Source organism: Larimichthys crocea, chromosome XI (genome assembly GCF_000972845.2).
Source record: "Larimichthys crocea isolate SSNF chromosome XI, L_crocea_2.0, whole genome shotgun sequence".
Lineage (NCBI taxonomy): Eukaryota > Metazoa > Chordata > Actinopteri > Sciaenidae > Larimichthys > Larimichthys crocea.
In genome coordinates this window covers 7113129-7130171 of record NC_040021.1, presented here as the reverse complement: position 1 = coordinate 7130171, position 17043 = coordinate 7113129, and the positions used below count along the sequence as shown (strand labels likewise).

Sequence of the window (17043 nt, the reverse complement as noted above, 5' to 3'; positions counted from 1 at the left end):
TGCGCAGCGGCCGCACACTGAACTGACGCGTACAAAACTAGGCCGACAAGTGGAGCCATGCATCCAGTATTAATGTCATTAATCATTAATTATGACTGTGCTTGTCGAGCCCGATAATCGGACTGAATTGCCATTTTGTTTAGTTACATAAGGCCGGCTGCTAGTGCAGAAAAAAAAATGGAATAAATAATTAAAACAAATATCTATTGTTAGCCTTGATTAGACTCAGTAAAGACATATTAGTTACAATAACACTTTCATCACGAGAGACATTATTTCTGGTCTTTGAGTTCACAAGTGTCACAGCATGTGAGCAAAACTCTAGTATCTCTAGTACAGATGAAGTTTCAAACCTATTTAAATGTTATATTTTAAAAAAATCTTTGCTCTTATTTAGGTTCAAATTGACTGATACACCTTTTAAAAATAAAAGATTCAAGTTAGAAGTGGTTCTGCATTTTTTTTGTTTGTTCTGTAAGGACCCTTTTACGGATTAATCCTTCAAAGAATCATTTATGATCAAAATTGAGTGTAAGTAGTGTTTGTCCACGAGTTCATTTGAGTATATATTTAATTTTAAATGCAACATTGGGTTAAAAAGGTGTCAGGTCCACAAAAATAAAGTGTTCAAACTGTCCTTTTGTTGGTTTTTAATCAAAGTCAGATTGTAAAGAACCAGTAAACAGTAAAAATATATAAAAAGGTTATTCAAAGCATAAAAAAGCTTTAACTGTGACTTAAATAACTTCAAACAGTTCCCCAAAGAACCTTAAACAATAATAAAGTGTCCAAGAACCAGTTTTTCTTAGTAAAAGTTACCATATAATAAATAAATAGAATTATTCAGTGTTGTAGTAAAGACAACAAAACTGTGCAAATTCCCTTCACGGACAGTCTAGACAAAAATCAATACATTCAGCCTGAGGAAAATGTCGTATACACATTAAAACGATCATTGCAGACACTGCAGTTCTGTATTCTGTGTTTGTTTTGGCATTGTGTTTTAACAATAGAGAGATGTCAAATGAATTACACAAAAGTCCCAACATGCAGATGGAAACACCACATTATTTATATTGTGGTGTTGGATACTTTAGTTCCATTGTTGCATTTTATGAGAGAAATAAAGGAAGTACTCAGGCGAGTGGAAATGAAAAAAACATGTAGAGAGTGGGATGACGAGTCTGTGGAAAATAAATGTCTGCTTGATATTTGTTTGAAAAAATAAACAAGTCAAAATAGTTTAGTGTTGGATGCATGAGAGAGTAGATGCACCTTTACTGGTCTCTACTGTCAGTATCACTGTGTGGAGCCCTCTGCTGGCTGCAGTGTCGAACTCTTCACAACACACCGCCTCTGTGTTGTAGTCAAGACCACCTAAACCGAGACAAGACTGAGACCTGAGTGTATCGAGACTAAGACAAGACCAAGACTTTGAGGGGTTGAGATCAAGTCACATGGAAGATCCATAAACTTTGAATCAGATTTATTAAGTGAAAATGTGCCGCCCCCCCCTTTTTTTTAAAGGCACATTTAAAAGTTAACTAAGTCCTGAAACTCTGCGTGTAAGATAATTTAAATATGCTGACATGTCAGCAAACTTTGTGGAGTAATAGACCTTTTTTTCACAGCAGCCATTCTGACATCAAATAGCAGGTAAACACAGGTGTTACCAATGATACTAATTAAGTCTCTGCTGCAGTTAATGGAGCTGAACCTTAATTAGTATCATTGGAAACACCTGACCCTGGGATGGAGCCTTTCTCTATGGAGTTTACATGTTCTCCTCGTGTCTGTGTGGATTCTCTCCGGCTGCATCCAAAGATGCTCTTAACAGGTTAATTAGTGACTCTAAGTTGGCTGTAGGTGTGAATGTGAGTGTGAATGTTTGTCTCCCTGTGATGAGCTGGTGACTTGTCCAGGCTGTACCCCGCCGTCTCTCGCCCTAAATCAGCTGGGATTCATTCCAGCCGTCACCGTGATCATGATAAGGATGAGCAGTTACAGATTACATTAATGATTTACATCACTGGTTCTCAAAGATATATTTTTAATTAAATAAATGAATTTAGTAACATTTAATACTATAATGTTTGTTGTGAATGAAAATACTTCTATAGAAAACTGAGATTGCAGGAATTTATTGTAAGTTTTGCATTTTCTGTTATATTTTGTTTAAATGTCACATCATGTTCATGCAGGTAAATAAGAAATCCTTATTGTGAATAAACCTGCCTCCTGCATCAACTCATTGTAGCTGCTAATATAATAATGTATATATAATGAAATATATAATGCTTGCTGTGTTCTCTCGTCTTTAGAGTAAACTCTAAAAGTCTGACAACACGACACAGTTTGCGTTTTGTTGGTTTTGTTCTTTACATTCTTTATTTATCACCCTCTTCCCTGTACCAAACCTCCCGGAGCAATAAATGTACACAAAAATAAAATTCTCTCACTTTAACAATGAAAACACAAAAACCAGTGCAGAATGCCAGTGGTCACCATTAAAACAAGTCCAGAACTACATTCAGAGATCTTTTCCTAAAACACTAAGAAAAGTACAGCGGGTTACAAAAAATCATCATGATGTGATGGAGGGCACGTCGCTTTCTCTCCACCGTCAGTCCATTGATACATAGTTTTTTTGTTTTTGTTTTTTTAATCACTACAGAGGCACGTGACAGTCAGCTGTAGCGTTTCCTCAAAGACAGGAAGGAAGAACTTTATTTTGAAGGAGCTGGTATGAAGTGGTTAGGCGCCTAAAAGCAAGGCATTGATAGTGTAGTAACGAAGCCACGAAAGCTAATTTCGTGGTTTTGTGAGTGTTATTTTCTTGCGACATAAAACCACCTATTTAGTGCTTTGGTTGAGAGACGCGCATGAAGAAGAGGAAAGACGTTCTCTCTACTCAGAGTCCTGCGAATTAGTGAAACAAAAACACGACGTGTGAAGGCAGCAGCAGCGGACACTGACGAGGGCCTGCCCTAAGAAACAAAACAAAAAAAATCAGCTGACAGGGAAGAGAAAAATATTTACATCGACTGTATACAACTTAATTTATAAATACATTTTTAGGTATAAATTAGAAAAATAAAACAACAAACTCCTACTGTAGTTCAATCAGCTACTGCTACTCTCATTTTAAAATGCCAGTCTGATTATTAACCCTCTTTATATTTGGTGAAAGATAAAAAAAAAAAAGGCACAGCAATGAATAATTAGAGCAATTTATCCCTGCAAATTTCTATGAGTCACAACACTAAATCCCCATTGCAACAGACATTAAAATATAAATTAAGACGATTTCTTTTTTAAACCAATAAATGTAATATTCCAACAACACAAACTCCCACACTCAAACAGCATCTACACTATCGTCACCAGGTACAGTTTTCTGAAATAAATTAAGGCTTTAAAGGAGGGAGGCTCGTCACACAGAGCACCCTGATTATTTCCTCTGCAGGTTTTCAGGCAGCGCACGTCCAACACTGACAGACCTCTGACACGTTAAAGGAAGTTCAACATTTTGAGGAACGAAGCGAACAAAACGTGAAAGTGATACCGCTCTCTGTACAGTTCATATGAAAGCTTAGCACAAAGACTGGAAACAGTCTGGCTTCATATTTGTGTACAAACACACGAGTGGCGTCTTCTCTGACTCTTCCTTTAACCTGTAGTGTGAACTCTGAAGTCTGTTGATGTGACCGCGTGCTGCTCCTAAAAAACGCACTTTCCTATGTTCAAGGATTTCGATGCTGTACCGTTGCACTCCGCTCTCACACACGCACACAAACACCCTCCACAAATGCGCTATGTACAAGCAAGCCCAGCTGGCCTCGGACGCTACACGTAGACCAGGTCTCGGCCCTGAGTCGCTGAGTTGTCGGCTGCCTCCTGCACCGGGCCCTCTGAGTCCGCCTCGTCCCCGTTGTAACCCTCGTACTCGATGGGTTTGGGGCAGCTGTACGGGTGGCCGTTGTCGTCGAAGAAGCGGCGAAAGGTGAACTCGTAGAAGGCGTGTTCGGGGTGTTTGCCGTTGCGGAACCAGCAGTTGAGGGTGTCGTTGAGGTTGTCCTCCCCGTCGCTGTCACTGCTCCACAGTTTATCCGGGTCCACGGGGTCGAAGTTGGAGGTGTCCGTGGAGTGGGCGATGGTGGGGATGTACGGCGCCACCTGCTGCCGCTGGTCACTGGAGAAGTCGATGGTCTTGAAGAAAGGATGAGCTTTGATTTCGTCGGCGCCGTTCTTGCCTAGGCGGTCCTCGGGACCGCGGCACAATTTAACGATGAGGTCCGACGCCTCTGGGCTGAGCTTGGCTGGCAGGGGAATGTGCAGCATGCTCTTCCAGTTTATCACCTGGTTTTTAAACAGCAGAGACAACATTAAGAAACAATGAGGTGTGCGGATGCACAACATTTCACTGCAGGTGCTTCACATACCTTCAGCTGTGTCTCCAGGGGTGTGGTCGCCAAGAACGGAGGCTGTCCGACAACCATCTCATACAAGATCACGCCGACACTCCACCAATCACAGAGCTGGGTGTATCCTGGAGGAGATTAAAGGCATCACTCACACTGCAGAAACATCTCTCAGCTTCAGTGCAGCTAATTCAACAGTCCACCGTGACGCTGTGGTCCACTGTACCTGTTCGGAGCAGAACTTCTGGAGCGATGTAGTTGGGCGTCCCCACCAGTGAATGAGCCAAACAGCGCTGATGCTGCCGGGCCTTTCTCCTCTCCAGAGGCTTCAGGCGGTCCGTACAGCGGCAGTTGGCTGGATCTTCCCATTCCTTGCTGAAGTCCATGCTGTCCTGCCTCACATGGTCACCTGGAAACAGACAAACACACCTATTATACTGATCAGCTGTGGATTCCTGCCACCTGAATGACAACATTCTTCTCACTGTGTCTGAAGAGTTCAAGAATCTAGAAAATGTCTGAGTGTTATTTTTGGACTATATCAAATAACTAACCATTTTCATTCAGAGAGACGAGCAGCAGAAACATTTATTCTCCCTCCACATTTAAAAAGACGGCAGTATTTTCTCTCATGGACAAACTCAGACCATGGACAAGTCATCAGTCCATTTAACTGTATTTTCTAATGACTGATCAGTTTTCTTTGTCTTTCAAGGTAGTAAATTCAATATTTTCTTGGGGCGAAACATGTAACCTGAAGTTGTGACCTTGTTAGTTGCATTATATTTTTTTGACCTAGTGAAAATTATAATGTGGAGAATGTACATTTTGCTTAATTTACCACAGGGTATGTACTGTAAGTTATAGGATGAATTGAATATCTTGGATGAACTGTTGGTTATTAAAAAATTGAGACCCACCACTCTGGTAATACTTGGAGTCGTGGGTCCAGCGGAAGCCGGTGCAAAGGCCGAAGTCGGTGAGCTTTATGTGTCCGTCTCGGTCTATGAGGATGTTGTCAGGCTTGATGTCTCGGTGGATGAAGCCCATCTTGTGGACGCTCTCCACAGCGCAGGTGAGCTCTGCGATGTAAAACTGGGCCAGCTCTTCTTTGAAGACGCCGAGCCGGATGAGAAGGCTCATCATGTCGCCTCCGGGGATGTACTCCATGACAAAGTACAGGTTGTCCTTGTCTTGGAAAGAGTAGTAGAGACGAACCACCCACTCGTTGTCGGCCTCAGCTAAGATGTCCCTCTCCGCCTTGACGTGGGCCACCTGGTTTCTCAGTAGCACATCCTTCTTACGGAGTGTTTTCATGGCGTACAGCGCTCCCGTGTCCTCTTTTCTGGCCAGGCACACCTCGCCGAAGGCTCCGATGCCGAGGGTCTTGATCCGTTTGAACATGGATTTGTCCATCTTGGCCCGTTTTAGCCGGATGTAGTTGGACTCTTTCTGGCAGAGCATCATGCGCATCTGCTCCTGAGCTTCTGAAGACAAACCCACCTGAGCAAAGGGGAGATTTGAAAAGTGATTTTGGGGCTCACGCAATCTCAAAATATCTCAGAAAAGTTGCATAAAAAACACACATGTAGTCCTGGTTAGACATATATAAACACACTGTTTCCCTCATGCGTTAATCATCACTTTAGTCCAAGACAAAAATGCTCGAGCAGTGACATGATCAGTGTGATGGAGATCACGGAGTGGCATGCATTTCCTTCAGCCACAGCATGCTGCATGGAGTACATTTAAAATACAACAACACAAGCTTACTTGAAGAACTGATGTGTGTGGACTAACTCTGGACAGCAGAGAAACCTTTTACCTTTTTTTAGATCAGCTGTTAGTGACAGCGAGGAGAGAAAGGAAGAGAAAGAGCAGCATGAAAAAAGACATCAGATATACGGTGATGACAAGATAGGAGGGAAAAAGGTTGGAAAGAGCGACAGGTATTCCTTTAAATTATGTGACTGTGGCTGTCGATGTTCTCACCCTTTGCATCTCACTTTCCAGCTGCTTCCTCCTCCGAATCCTCTGTTGGTGGTTCTTCAGGATGTTCTCCACGTGTTGCTCCATGAAGAACTTGAAGGCCTGTGGTGAATACAGTGCGACTCTTCCCGACTCTCCCCTCCGCTCTCCGTCTCTCTTGTTGCGGCGTACAGGAACAGGCGATGTCGTGATCTGCTTCTTCTCCTTCTCTGTTGCTGCGGCGCTTTCGGGAGTTTCTGTCGTCTTGTCTCGGGAGCTGTCGCCGCCACCGCCGCTCTCGTCTTCGGCAGCCTCCTCTCTGCCTGTGCCAAGCCTATTGGCCCCCGGATCATAGGCAGGAGGGCTGGGTGCAGCCTGCTGCTGGAGGAGATGTTTAGGATAGGGTGGAGGAGGCCCCTGGTAGCTGGGGACTTCTGCTACGACAGGGATCTGAGGTACGGGGGCTGAGGGTTCTTGGTAAGCGGGCGCAGCTGGAGGTGGCGGAGCTTGCTGCATCCATGGAGGGTGTGTGGGAGCGACAGCCGTGTGTAACTCAGGTTTCTGGACACGAATGCTTTTGACTGGCTGCAGGATGGGAGCCTGAGTGATGGCAGTGACCGTGGTGGCAGAGGGCTGGGAGCTGGCGGGGTGGGTCGCTCTGCCGTTCAGCTGCTGGTTGTTGAAGGAATTAGAGCGGCCTGGTATGTTGCCGTGCCATGACGGGGACAGATCCTGGTTACTGCTGTTTCCAGGGGAGGACTGTGGCTGGTTGGAGGACAGAGGAGCCTGGGACCAGGACTGAGGAGGACCTATGTTGTACATGTCAAGGTTGTGACTGTTCCGGTTGGGAACCATCATGGACTGTGGCATGTTTCCACCGTTGATGTAAGAGGGAGACGAGGCAGGTCCTCCTGTCTGCATCTGCTGGTCAGTGGGACTGTGCCGGCTGCCCTGGTTGACCGGGTACGGGGGAGGAGGCTGTCTGCTGCCCCCTGACATGTAGTCCGGTTGAGGTGAGCCACTCTGGGACCAGACGGATGGGAAGGTGAACTTATTCCCCCCCTGATTCTGCATTATGATGGGCTGGTGGCTCATAGGCACCGGGCTGATCCCACGCTGATTCTGAGGTGCTGCAGCTTGGTACCCATCGGGCCAGGCCCCCTGTGGTACCGGAGAGATGCGGGGCACAAGGTAATCCATGTTGCCTGAGTACCGCTTGGTTGACGGGTTGCTGTCCCAGGATGCCGCAGGAGGCATGGCGCCACGGTTTGGTGGAGGTGTGACGCTGCGCATCTGAGGGGGAAGTGGAGGGTTGACTCTCTGGCTGTTAGCAGGGTGACCCTGTGGGAAGGCAGGAGGTGGTCCGGGGCTGTCCGAACGGTACATCATCCCGTCCACCATGAGAGGGACGTGTCGAGGAGCCAAAGACTCTTTAGATCCTTTCCAGCTTGGTCTCCTCAGCACAGGCTGCTGGATATGAGAAGCTCCTGTAGGTGCAAAAGTACAAACAAGATGAAGTGATGAAAATAAAGTTATAATCTTAACTTGTATCGCTGTGTCCTTGTAGCCAAAATAACGAAAACCAAAGTGCTGGATGGCAGCCAGTACAGTAGCTCTGAACACTTCTGTGATTTTAGTATTCTTAGTACTTTTTAGTGTTTTTTTTCTACATCAATCTCCATCTGTCTGTGTGCAAATGTGGACTTAGAACTATGGAGATTCGTGATTTGCCATTTTCTGTTCAGACTACATCATGATACATCGATAGCCACAGGTCTCTTTTTTTACTCTCGAGATCCCAGAGCAGACTGGAGATCCCTGCTGAAGTGAGAAGAAGAAGACAGGGATGTCGAGCTGGATCTAAGTGCCGGGAGAGGAAAAGATGGTACAGATTACGTGTACTGTCTGTTATAATTGGGAAAATGAGACCTCTCAGATTTAAATCAAGGCCCAGACGAGTTGTTAACACTCAGAAAATACCTGGCGATACCAACAACGGTTGCCAATATATTGTAATCCACGTCATTACTTGAATGAAGAACCTAATTTTCATTCAGCTTCTTCCATCATGTGATGATGCAGTGACTCACTCTCTTTTTGTCAGCATGTATTATCATTTCTTTAAGCAAATGTCCCAAATCCTGCAAACAATATCGACACGCCTTGACAGAAAATAAAAGAGGACACACAGCATTTAGTCCCAGCGGACAGTTACATACCCGGGGCTTTCAGACCTGTCGTGTTGGGGTTGGCAACAGCCATCTGTTCCCTTATTGACTCCTGGTAGCTCACTTTACCCAAGTAGTCTGCCCCCACGCCGCGACTGTTGCTCTGTTCGAAACACAGAAACAGGAAGCTTTAGAGTGTGTCAGGAAATAAGGTGCGAATCAATTCAATATAGGATTAAGTGTTCTCTCATGTAAAACGGGCAAGAAAGGTGCAGCTAACAATCATTTTCATAAGCGATTGATGAGGTGAAACTTTACGATCTGGTTCTTGAACTGATTTCATTTGAGAATTAACAACAGTTAACAATAAACAATCTTCTAATAAACATGCCTCCTGTAGCTGAACAGGGTTGGCCCACACTGCTGTCAAAACAGTGGTACTTAGAGTGTTCAAAGTTTTGAGGTGGTTTAACACTGATTTAGTCTATAAGATGTCAGAAAACGGTGAAACAAAATTTCCCAGATCACAAGGTGACATCTTTGAATGTCTTATTCTGTCCAACAAACAAGTTTAAAATGACAGAAAACAGAAAAAGCAGCAAATCCTCACGTTGTGGCTGGAGGCAGAGACTGTTTGATGGTTCTGTTTAAAGAAAATAACCTGCACGATCAATTTCTCTCGATCAGCTGATCGATTATTGGCTGTTATGTTTTTCTTTCCCCCATCCCTTTCAAATTCTGCAACTACTTTTTACAACCGAACATTACAGCGATGCATGCTGTCCTGCTTCATACCTGCATCGCACTTGCCCAAAACAAGTGGCGGCTGCCAGGCGTGAAGCTGCTTTTGTATTGTCACCTGTACGAGCTCGTCATTCCACTTTGCATGCTTTTCATTTTTCAAATAATTCACCCGATAAACAAAGCGCGGCGAGTTATTATTCTCTATCACAGAGTTATGTTTCGAATGAAATTCCTCCGCAACAACCGGGAAAAAACCCATCTCATCTCACCTCCTCGAACCCAACAAACGGAGGCTTCAGGGGCATGTGTTTGTTCGCCTCGGCGCCTGAAGTACCGGGCTCGTTGGCGAAAGGCATGAGGGATCTGCGGATCTCCTGCAAGGCCTTGTGGTGGTTATTTTTGGGGTTGCTGCAGCGCCCCTGTTGCCTCGGGTCCTCGGAGAGAATCTTTCCACCTCCGCCGATGTCCACTTTAGGTGGGTCGGAGGGTTTGGACAAATTGCGCAGGCTGTTCCGTATTTCCTGCAACATTTGCTGGCTGTTGCCGCTGTAGTTGCTGGTGGGAAACGTTTTGGGTCTCATCTGTCTGTATCCTTCGGGTTTCTCCCCTCTCTTCATGTAAGAGCATGTATGACGACGATAAAAGGGGATGAAGAAGATGTCACTCAGTCCAGGGTTGCGGCAGCAGATGACAGCTCTGTGGTCTCACTTCACATCTGCATGCTGCTGACAGAAACACACACACATGTCATGTTACCCAACAGGTTGGGCAAAAGATACATAATTAGCAGGTACTAACAGACAAACATGAGCTATATGGAGACAGAGACTTAGTTTGGGGAGTAATTAGAACCCTGTAAGCTTTAACATTTCACTTTAAGCTAAACTCGTTGTAAAAAGATAAAGATAAACTTCCAGCTAGCGTCGTTAGCAGCTCGGGCTAACACAGCGCTACTTTGACGCTAACTCTCCGGAGCTAACTGCGGCTAAGTTAGAGCCGTTTGCGACATTAGATATAAATAAATATATTTAAAAAAACGTCGATTCATGAGCTGCGAATTAAAGTTTCACAACTCCTCCTCTGCACAGAGACTTAACCAGCGCAGCAGCTCCTCTCTGGCCGTGGCCTGCTGTGTGTTTAAAGGCATCCATTTGCTCGCTGAGGCTAATTCAACAACAGGTTAGCAGCTACGTTAGCTCGCGAGCACAACAGTTAGCCGTTAGTTAGCCGTTAGTCTCTGACAACTCACCCCAACTGTCAGTAACCGCCGAGTTACTCCAAACTTTTTTATTTTTTTAACTTATGTTCTGACAACAAGCGATGTTTCCTTTTCGGCGTTTTTCTTTCAACTTAAAACGTCCTTGTTGTGCCGAGCTGGCTCGTTCTCAGCCGTAGTTGAATTCCTGGGATGTCTGAATGACAAGCACAACAGCAACAAGTCAGGACACACACTTCCGGCTGATGAACGTTTCAAAATAAAAGTCCTCTATCCTCTGAGAGGAGCTATAAAATACTTTGTATTTAAAATAAATTTTAACATTTTAACTAGTCATACAAATTAAAATTGTAATACTTATATTCACATAAAATATAAATATTCACAATACTAATATTAAATAATAACAACAACAACAACAACAATAATAATACATTTTATTTAAAAGCGCTTTTCAATCAGAATCAGAATCAGAATCAGAAATACTTTATTAATGGGAAATTGTTTTTGTTACAGTGTCGTGTATTGACTCAAAAATATACCACAAAAGCAGCTCCTAAAGGTAAGTGAGATAGTAAGTGATTGCAAGCTTAGCACAAAGACTGGAAACAGTCTGGCTTCATATTTGTGTACAAACACACGAGCGGCGCTTCTCTGACTCTTCCTTAACCTGTAGTGTGAACTTTGTGACCGCGCTGCTCCTGAAAAACGCACGTTCTATGTTCAAGGATTTCGATGCTGTACCGTTGCACCCGCTCTCACACACGCACACAAACACCCTCCACAAATGCGCTATGTACAAGCAAGCCCAGCTGGCCTCGGACGCTACACGTAGACCAGGTCTCGGCCCTGGTCGCTGAGTTGTCGGCTGCCTCCTGCACCGGGCCTCTGAGTCCCCTCGTCCCCGTTGTAACCCTCGTACTCGATGGGTTTGGGGCAGCTGTACGGGTGGCCGTTGTCGTCGAAGAAGCGGCGAAAGGTGAACTCGTAGGAAGGCGTGTTCGGGGTGTTTGCCGTTGCGGAACCAGCAGTTGAGGGTGTCGTTGAGGTTGTCCTCCCCGTCGCTGTCACTGCTCCACAGTTTATCCGGGTCCACGGGGTCGAAGTTGGAGGTGTCCGTGGAGTGGGCGATGGTGGGATGTACGGCGCCACCTGCTGCCGCTGGTCGCTGGAGAAGTCGATGGTCTTGAAGAAAGGATGAGCTTTGATTTTCGGCGCCGTTCTTTGCCTAGGCGGTCCTCGGACGCGCGGCACAATTAACGATGAGGTCCGACGCCTGGGCTGAGCTTGGCTGGCAGGGGAATGTGCAGCATGCTCTTCCAGTTTATCACCTGGTTTTTAAACAGCAGAGGCAACATTAAGAAACAATGAGGTGTGCGGATGCACAACATTTCACTGCAGGTGCTTCACATACCTTCAGCTGTGTCTCCAGGGGTGTGGGCCCAAGAACGGAGGCTGTCCGACAACCATCTCATACAAGATCACGCCGACACTCCACCATCACAGAGCTGGGTGTATCTGGAGGAGATTAAAGGCATCAATCACACTGCAGAAAACATCTCTCAGCTTCAGTGCAGCTAATTCAACAGTCCACCGTGAGCTGTGGTCCACTGTACCTGTTCGGAGCAGAACTTCTGGAGCGATGTAGGGGGGCGTCCCCCCAGTGAATGAGCCAAACAGCGCTGATGCTGCCGGGCCTTTCTCCTCTCCAGAGGCTTCAGCGGTCCGTACCAGCGGCAGTTGGCTGGATCTTCCCATTCCTTGCTGAAGTCCTGCTGTCCTGCCTCACATGGTCACCTGGAAACAGACAAACACACTTAATACTGATCAGCTGTGGATTCCTGCCACCTAATGACAACATTCTTCTCACGGTGTCTGAAGAGTTCAAGAATCTAGAAAATGTCTGAGTTGTTATTTTTGGACTATATACAAATAACTAACCATTTTCATTCAGAGAGACGAGCAGCAGAAAACATTATCTCCCTCCACATTTAAAAGACGCAGTATTTTCTCTCATGGACAAACTCAGACCATGGAAAAGTCATCAGTCCTAATTGTATTTCTAATGACTCATCAGCCCTCAATTGTGAGTAGTTGCTGGTTTTCTTTGTCTTCATGGTAGTAAATTTAATATTCTTGGGTTTTAGGTGAAACTGTAACCTGAGTGTGGACCTTGTTAGTTGGATTATTTTTTTTGACCTAGTGAAAATTATAAGTGGAGAATGTACATTTTGCTTAATTTACCACAGGGTATGTACTGTAAGTTATAGGATGAATTGAATATCTTGGATGAACTGTTGGTTATTAAAAAATTGAGACCCACCACTCTGGTAATTGGAGTCGTGGGTCCAGCGGAAGCCGGGCAAAGGCCGAAGTCGGTGAGCTTTATGTGTCCGTCTCGGTCTATGAGGATGTTGTCAGGCTTGATGTCTCGGTGGATGAAGCCCATCTTGTGGACGCTCTCACAGCGCAGGTGAGCTCTGCGATGTAAAATGGGCCAGCTCTTCTTTGAAGACGCCGAGCCGGATGAAAGGCTCATCATGTCGCCTCCGGGATGTACTCCATGACAAGTAAGGTTGTCCTTGTCTGGAAAGAGTAGTAAGACAACAACCACCCACTCGTTGTCGGCCTCAGCTAAGATGTCCTCTCCGCCTTGACGTGGGCCACCTGGTTTCTCAGTAGCACATCCTTCTTACGGAGTGTTTTCATGGCGTACAGCGCTCCCGTGTCCTCTTTTCGGCCAGGCACACTCGCCGAAGCTCCGATGCCGAGGGTCTTGATCCGTTGAACATGGATTTGTCCATCTGGCCCGTTTTAGCCGGATGTAGTTGGACTCTTTCTGGCAGAGCACATGCGCATCTGCTCCGGAGCTTCTGAAGACAAACCCACCTGAGCAAAGGCGAGATTTGAAAAGTGATTTCGGGGCTCACGCAATCTCAAAATATCTCAGAAAAGTTGCATAAAAACACACATGTAGTCCTGGTTAGACATATATAAACACACTTTCCCTCATGCGTTATCATCACCTTTAGTCCAAAACAAATGCTCGAGCAGGGACATGATCAGTTGGATGGAGATCACGGAGTGGCATGCATTCCTTCAGCCACAGCATGCTGCATGGAGTACATTTAAAATACAACAAACAAAGCTTACTTGAAGAACTGATGTGTGTGGACTAACTCTGGACAGCAGAGAAACCTTTTACCTTTTTTTAGATCAGCTGTTAGTGACAGCGAGGAGAGAGGAAGAGAAGAGCACATGAAAAAAGACATCAGATATACGGTGATGACAAGATAGGAGGAAAAGGTTGGAAAGAGCGACAGGTATCCTTTAAATTATGTGACTGTGGCTGTCGATTTCTCACCCTTTGCACTACTTCCAGCTGCTTCCTCCTCCAATCCTCTGTTGGTGGTTCTCAGGATTTTCTCCACGTGTTGCTCCATGAAGAACTGAAGGCCTGTGGTGGAATACAGTGCGACCTTCCCGACTCTCCCCTCCGCTCTCCGTCTCTCTGTTGCGACGTAAAGGAACAGGCGATGTCGTGATCTGCTTCTTCTCCTTCTCTGTTGCTGCGGCGCTTTCGGGAGTTTCTGTCGTCTTGTCTCGGGAGCTGTCGCCGCCGCGCCGCCCACCGCCCTCTGTCTTCGGCAGCCCCTCTCTGCCTTGCCAAGCCTATTGGCCCCCGGATCATAGGCAGGAGGGCTGGTGTGGCAGCCTGCTGGAGGAGATGTTTAGGATAGGGCGGAGGAGGCCCCTGGTAGCTGGGGACTTCTGCTACGACAGGGATCTGAGGTACGGGGGCTGAGGGTTCTTGGTAAGCGGGCGCAGCTGGAGGTGTGGAGCTTGCTGCACCATGGAGGGTGTGTGGGAGCGACACCGTGTGTAACTCAGGTTTCTGGACACGAATGCTTTTGACTGGCTGCAGGATGGGAGCCTGAGTGATGGCAGTGACCGTGGTGGCAGAGGGCTGGGAGCTGGCGGGGTGGGCCGCTCTGCCGTTCAGCTGCGGTTGTTGAAGGAATTAGACGCCTGGTAGTTGCCGTGCCATGACGGGGACAGATCCTGGTTACGTGCTGTTCCAGGGGAGGACTGTGGCTGGTTGGAGGACAGAGGAGCCTGGACCAGACTGAGGAGGACCTATTTGTACATGTCAAGGTTGTGACTGTTCCGGTTGGGAACCATCATGGACTGTGGCATGTTTCTCCACCGTTGATGTAAGAGGGAGACGAGGCAGGTCCTCCTGTCTGCATCTGCTGGTCAGTGGGACTGTGCCGGCTGCCCTGGTTGACCGGTACGGGGAGGAGGCTGTCTGCTGCCCCTGACATGTAGTCCGGTTAGGTGAGCCACTCTGGGACCAGACGGATGGGAAGGTGACTTATCCCCCCCTGATTCTGCATTATGATGGGCTGGTGGCTCATAGGCACCGGCTGATCCCGCGCTGATTCTGAGGTGCTGCAGCTTGGTACCATCGGGCCAGGCCCCCTGTGGTACGAGAGATGGCGGGCACAAGGTAATCCATGTTGCCAGAGTACCGCTTGGTTGATGGGTTGCTGTCCCAGGATGCCGCAGGAGGCATGGCGCCGCGTTTGGTGGAGGTGTGACGCTGCGCATCGTAGGGGGAAGTGGAGGGTTGACTCTCTGGCTGTTAGCAGGGTGACCCTGTGGAAGGCAGGAGGTGGTCCGGGGCTGTCGAACGGTACATCATCCCGTCACCCATGAGAGGGACGTGTCGAGGAGCCAGACGCTTTAGATCCTTTCCAGCTGGTCTCCTCAGCAGGGCTGCTGGATAGGGAAGTCCTTAGATGCAAAAGTACAAACAAGTGATGAAGTGATGAAAATAAAGTAATAATCTTAACTTGATACGCTGTGTTGTAGCCAAAATAACGAAAACCAAGTCTGGATGGCAGCCAGTACAGTAGCTTGAACACTTCTCTGTTTAGTATCTAGTACTTTTAGTGTTTTTTTCTACATCAATCTCCATCTGTCTGTGTGCAAATGTGGACTTAGAATATGGAGATTCGTGATTTGCCATTTTCTGTTCAGACTACATCATGATACATCGATAGCCACAAGGCCGCCTCTTTTTACTCTCGAGACCCAGAGAAGACTGGAGATCCCTGCTGAAGTGAGAAGAAGAAGACGGGATGTCGAGCTGGATCAAGTGCCGGAGAGGAAAAGATGGTACAGATTACGTGTACCGTCTGTTATAATTGGGAAAATGAGACCTCTCAATTTAAATCAAGGCCCAGACCAGTTGTTAACACTCAGAAAATACCTGGTGACACCAACAACGGTTGCCAATATTGTAATCCACGTCATTACGAATGAAGAACCTAATTTTCATTCAGCTTCTTCCATCATGTGATGAGCAGTGACTCACTCTCTTTTTGTCAGCATGTATTATCATTTCTTAAGCAAATGTCCCAAATCCTGCAAACATATCGACACGCCTTGACAGAAAATAAAAGAGGACACACAGCATTAGTCCCAGCGGACGTTACATACCCGGGGCTTTCAGACCTGTCGGTTGGGGTTGGCAAACAGCCATCTGTTCCCTTATTGACTCCTGGTAGCTCACTTTACCCAAGTAGTCTGCCCCCACCCGCGACTGTTGCTCTGTTGAAACACAGAAACAGGAAGCTTTAGAGTGTGCAGGAAATAAGGTGTGAAATCAATCCAATATAGGATTAATGTTCTCTCATGTGAACGGCGACAAAGGTGCAGCTAACAATCATTTCATAAGCGATTGATGAGGGTGAACTTTACGATCTGGTTCTTGAACTGATTTCATTTGAGAATTAACAACAGTTAACAAGCAATCTTCTAAAACATGCCTCCTGTAGCTGAACAGGGTTGGCCCACACTGCTGTCAAAACAGTGGTACTAGAGTGACAATGTTTTGAGGTGGTTTAACACTGATTTAGTCTATAAGATGTCAGAAAACGGTGAAACAAAATTTCCCAGTCACAAGGTGACATCTTTGAATGTCTTATTCTGTACCAAACAAGTTTAAAATGACAGAAAACAGAAAAAAGCAGCAAATCCTCACGTTGTGGCTGGAGGCAGAGACTGTTTGGAGGTTCTGTTTAAAGAAAATAACCTGCACGATATTTTCTCTATCAGCTGATCGATTATTGGCTGTTATGTTTTCTTTCCCCCATCCCTTCAAATTTTGAACACTTTTTACACACCAACATTACAGCGAGTCATGCTGTCCTGCTTCATACCTCAGCACGCTTGCCCAAAACAAGTGGCGGCTGCCAGGCGTGGAAGCTGCTTTTGTATTGTCACCTGTACGAGCTCGTCATTCCACTTTGCATGCTTTTCATTTTTCAAATAATTCCCCGATAAACAAAGCGCGGCGAGTTATTATTCTCTATCACAGAGTTATGTTTCGAATGAAATTCCTCCGCAACACCTGCCTTCCGGGGAAAAACCCTCATCTCACCTCCTCGAACCCAACAAACGGAGGCTTCAGGGGCATGTGTTTGTTCGCTCGGCGCCTGAAGTACGGGCTCGTTGGCGA

General features: G+C 46.3%; 1 protein-coding gene and 1 pseudogene across 3 annotated transcripts; both read right to left on the bottom strand.

Moving 5' to 3' along the window:
- Positions 1 to 2369: 2369 nt before the first annotated feature.
- lats1 (large tumor suppressor kinase 1) lies at positions 2370 to 10766 on the bottom strand. Of its 3 annotated transcripts, none has more exons than XM_019266514.2 (8): positions 10551 to 10766; positions 9571 to 10026; positions 8609 to 8720; positions 6414 to 7876; positions 5342 to 5924; positions 4648 to 4830; positions 4443 to 4549; positions 2370 to 4359 (listed from the first exon to the last, which is right to left on the bottom strand). In XM_019266514.2, exons 2-8 carry the CDS (start codon positions 9916 to 9918, stop codon positions 3847 to 3849), a joined length of 3309 nt encoding a protein of 1102 aa, XP_019122059.1. In that variant the 5' UTR covers positions 9919 to 10026; positions 10551 to 10766; the 3' UTR covers positions 2370 to 3846. The 3 variants fall into 3 exon arrangements, 2 of the variants coding, with proteins under 2 accessions (XP_019122059.1, XP_010738233.2); XM_010739931.3 differs by having other exon boundaries at positions 9571 to 10023; XR_003463178.1 differs by lacking the exons at positions 2370 to 4359; positions 4443 to 4549; positions 4648 to 4830 and adding an exon at positions 6195 to 6261 and having other exon boundaries at positions 5863 to 5924; positions 9571 to 10023.
- A 576-nt stretch (positions 10767 to 11342) lies between these two features.
- LOC113746870 (serine/threonine-protein kinase LATS1-like) lies at positions 11343 to 15924 on the bottom strand (annotated as a pseudogene).
- Between the last annotated feature and the right edge of the window lie 1119 nt (positions 15925 to 17043).

Excerpts from the sequence above, each read along its gene's own strand:
- lats1 (XM_019266514.2), bottom strand. The coding sequence starts at position 9,918 with ATGAAGAGAGGGGAGAAACCCGAAGGATACAGACAGATGAGACCCAAA. Across the intron at positions 8,721-9,570 it reads CGTTTGTTGGGTTCGAGGAG|AGCAACAGTCGCGGCGTGGG; the intron begins GTGAGATGAGAT and ends TGTTTCGAACAG. Across the intron at positions 7,877-8,608 it reads GACAGGTCTGAAAGCCCCGG|GAGCTTCTCATATCCAGCAG; the intron begins GTATGTAACTGT and ends TTGCACCTACAG.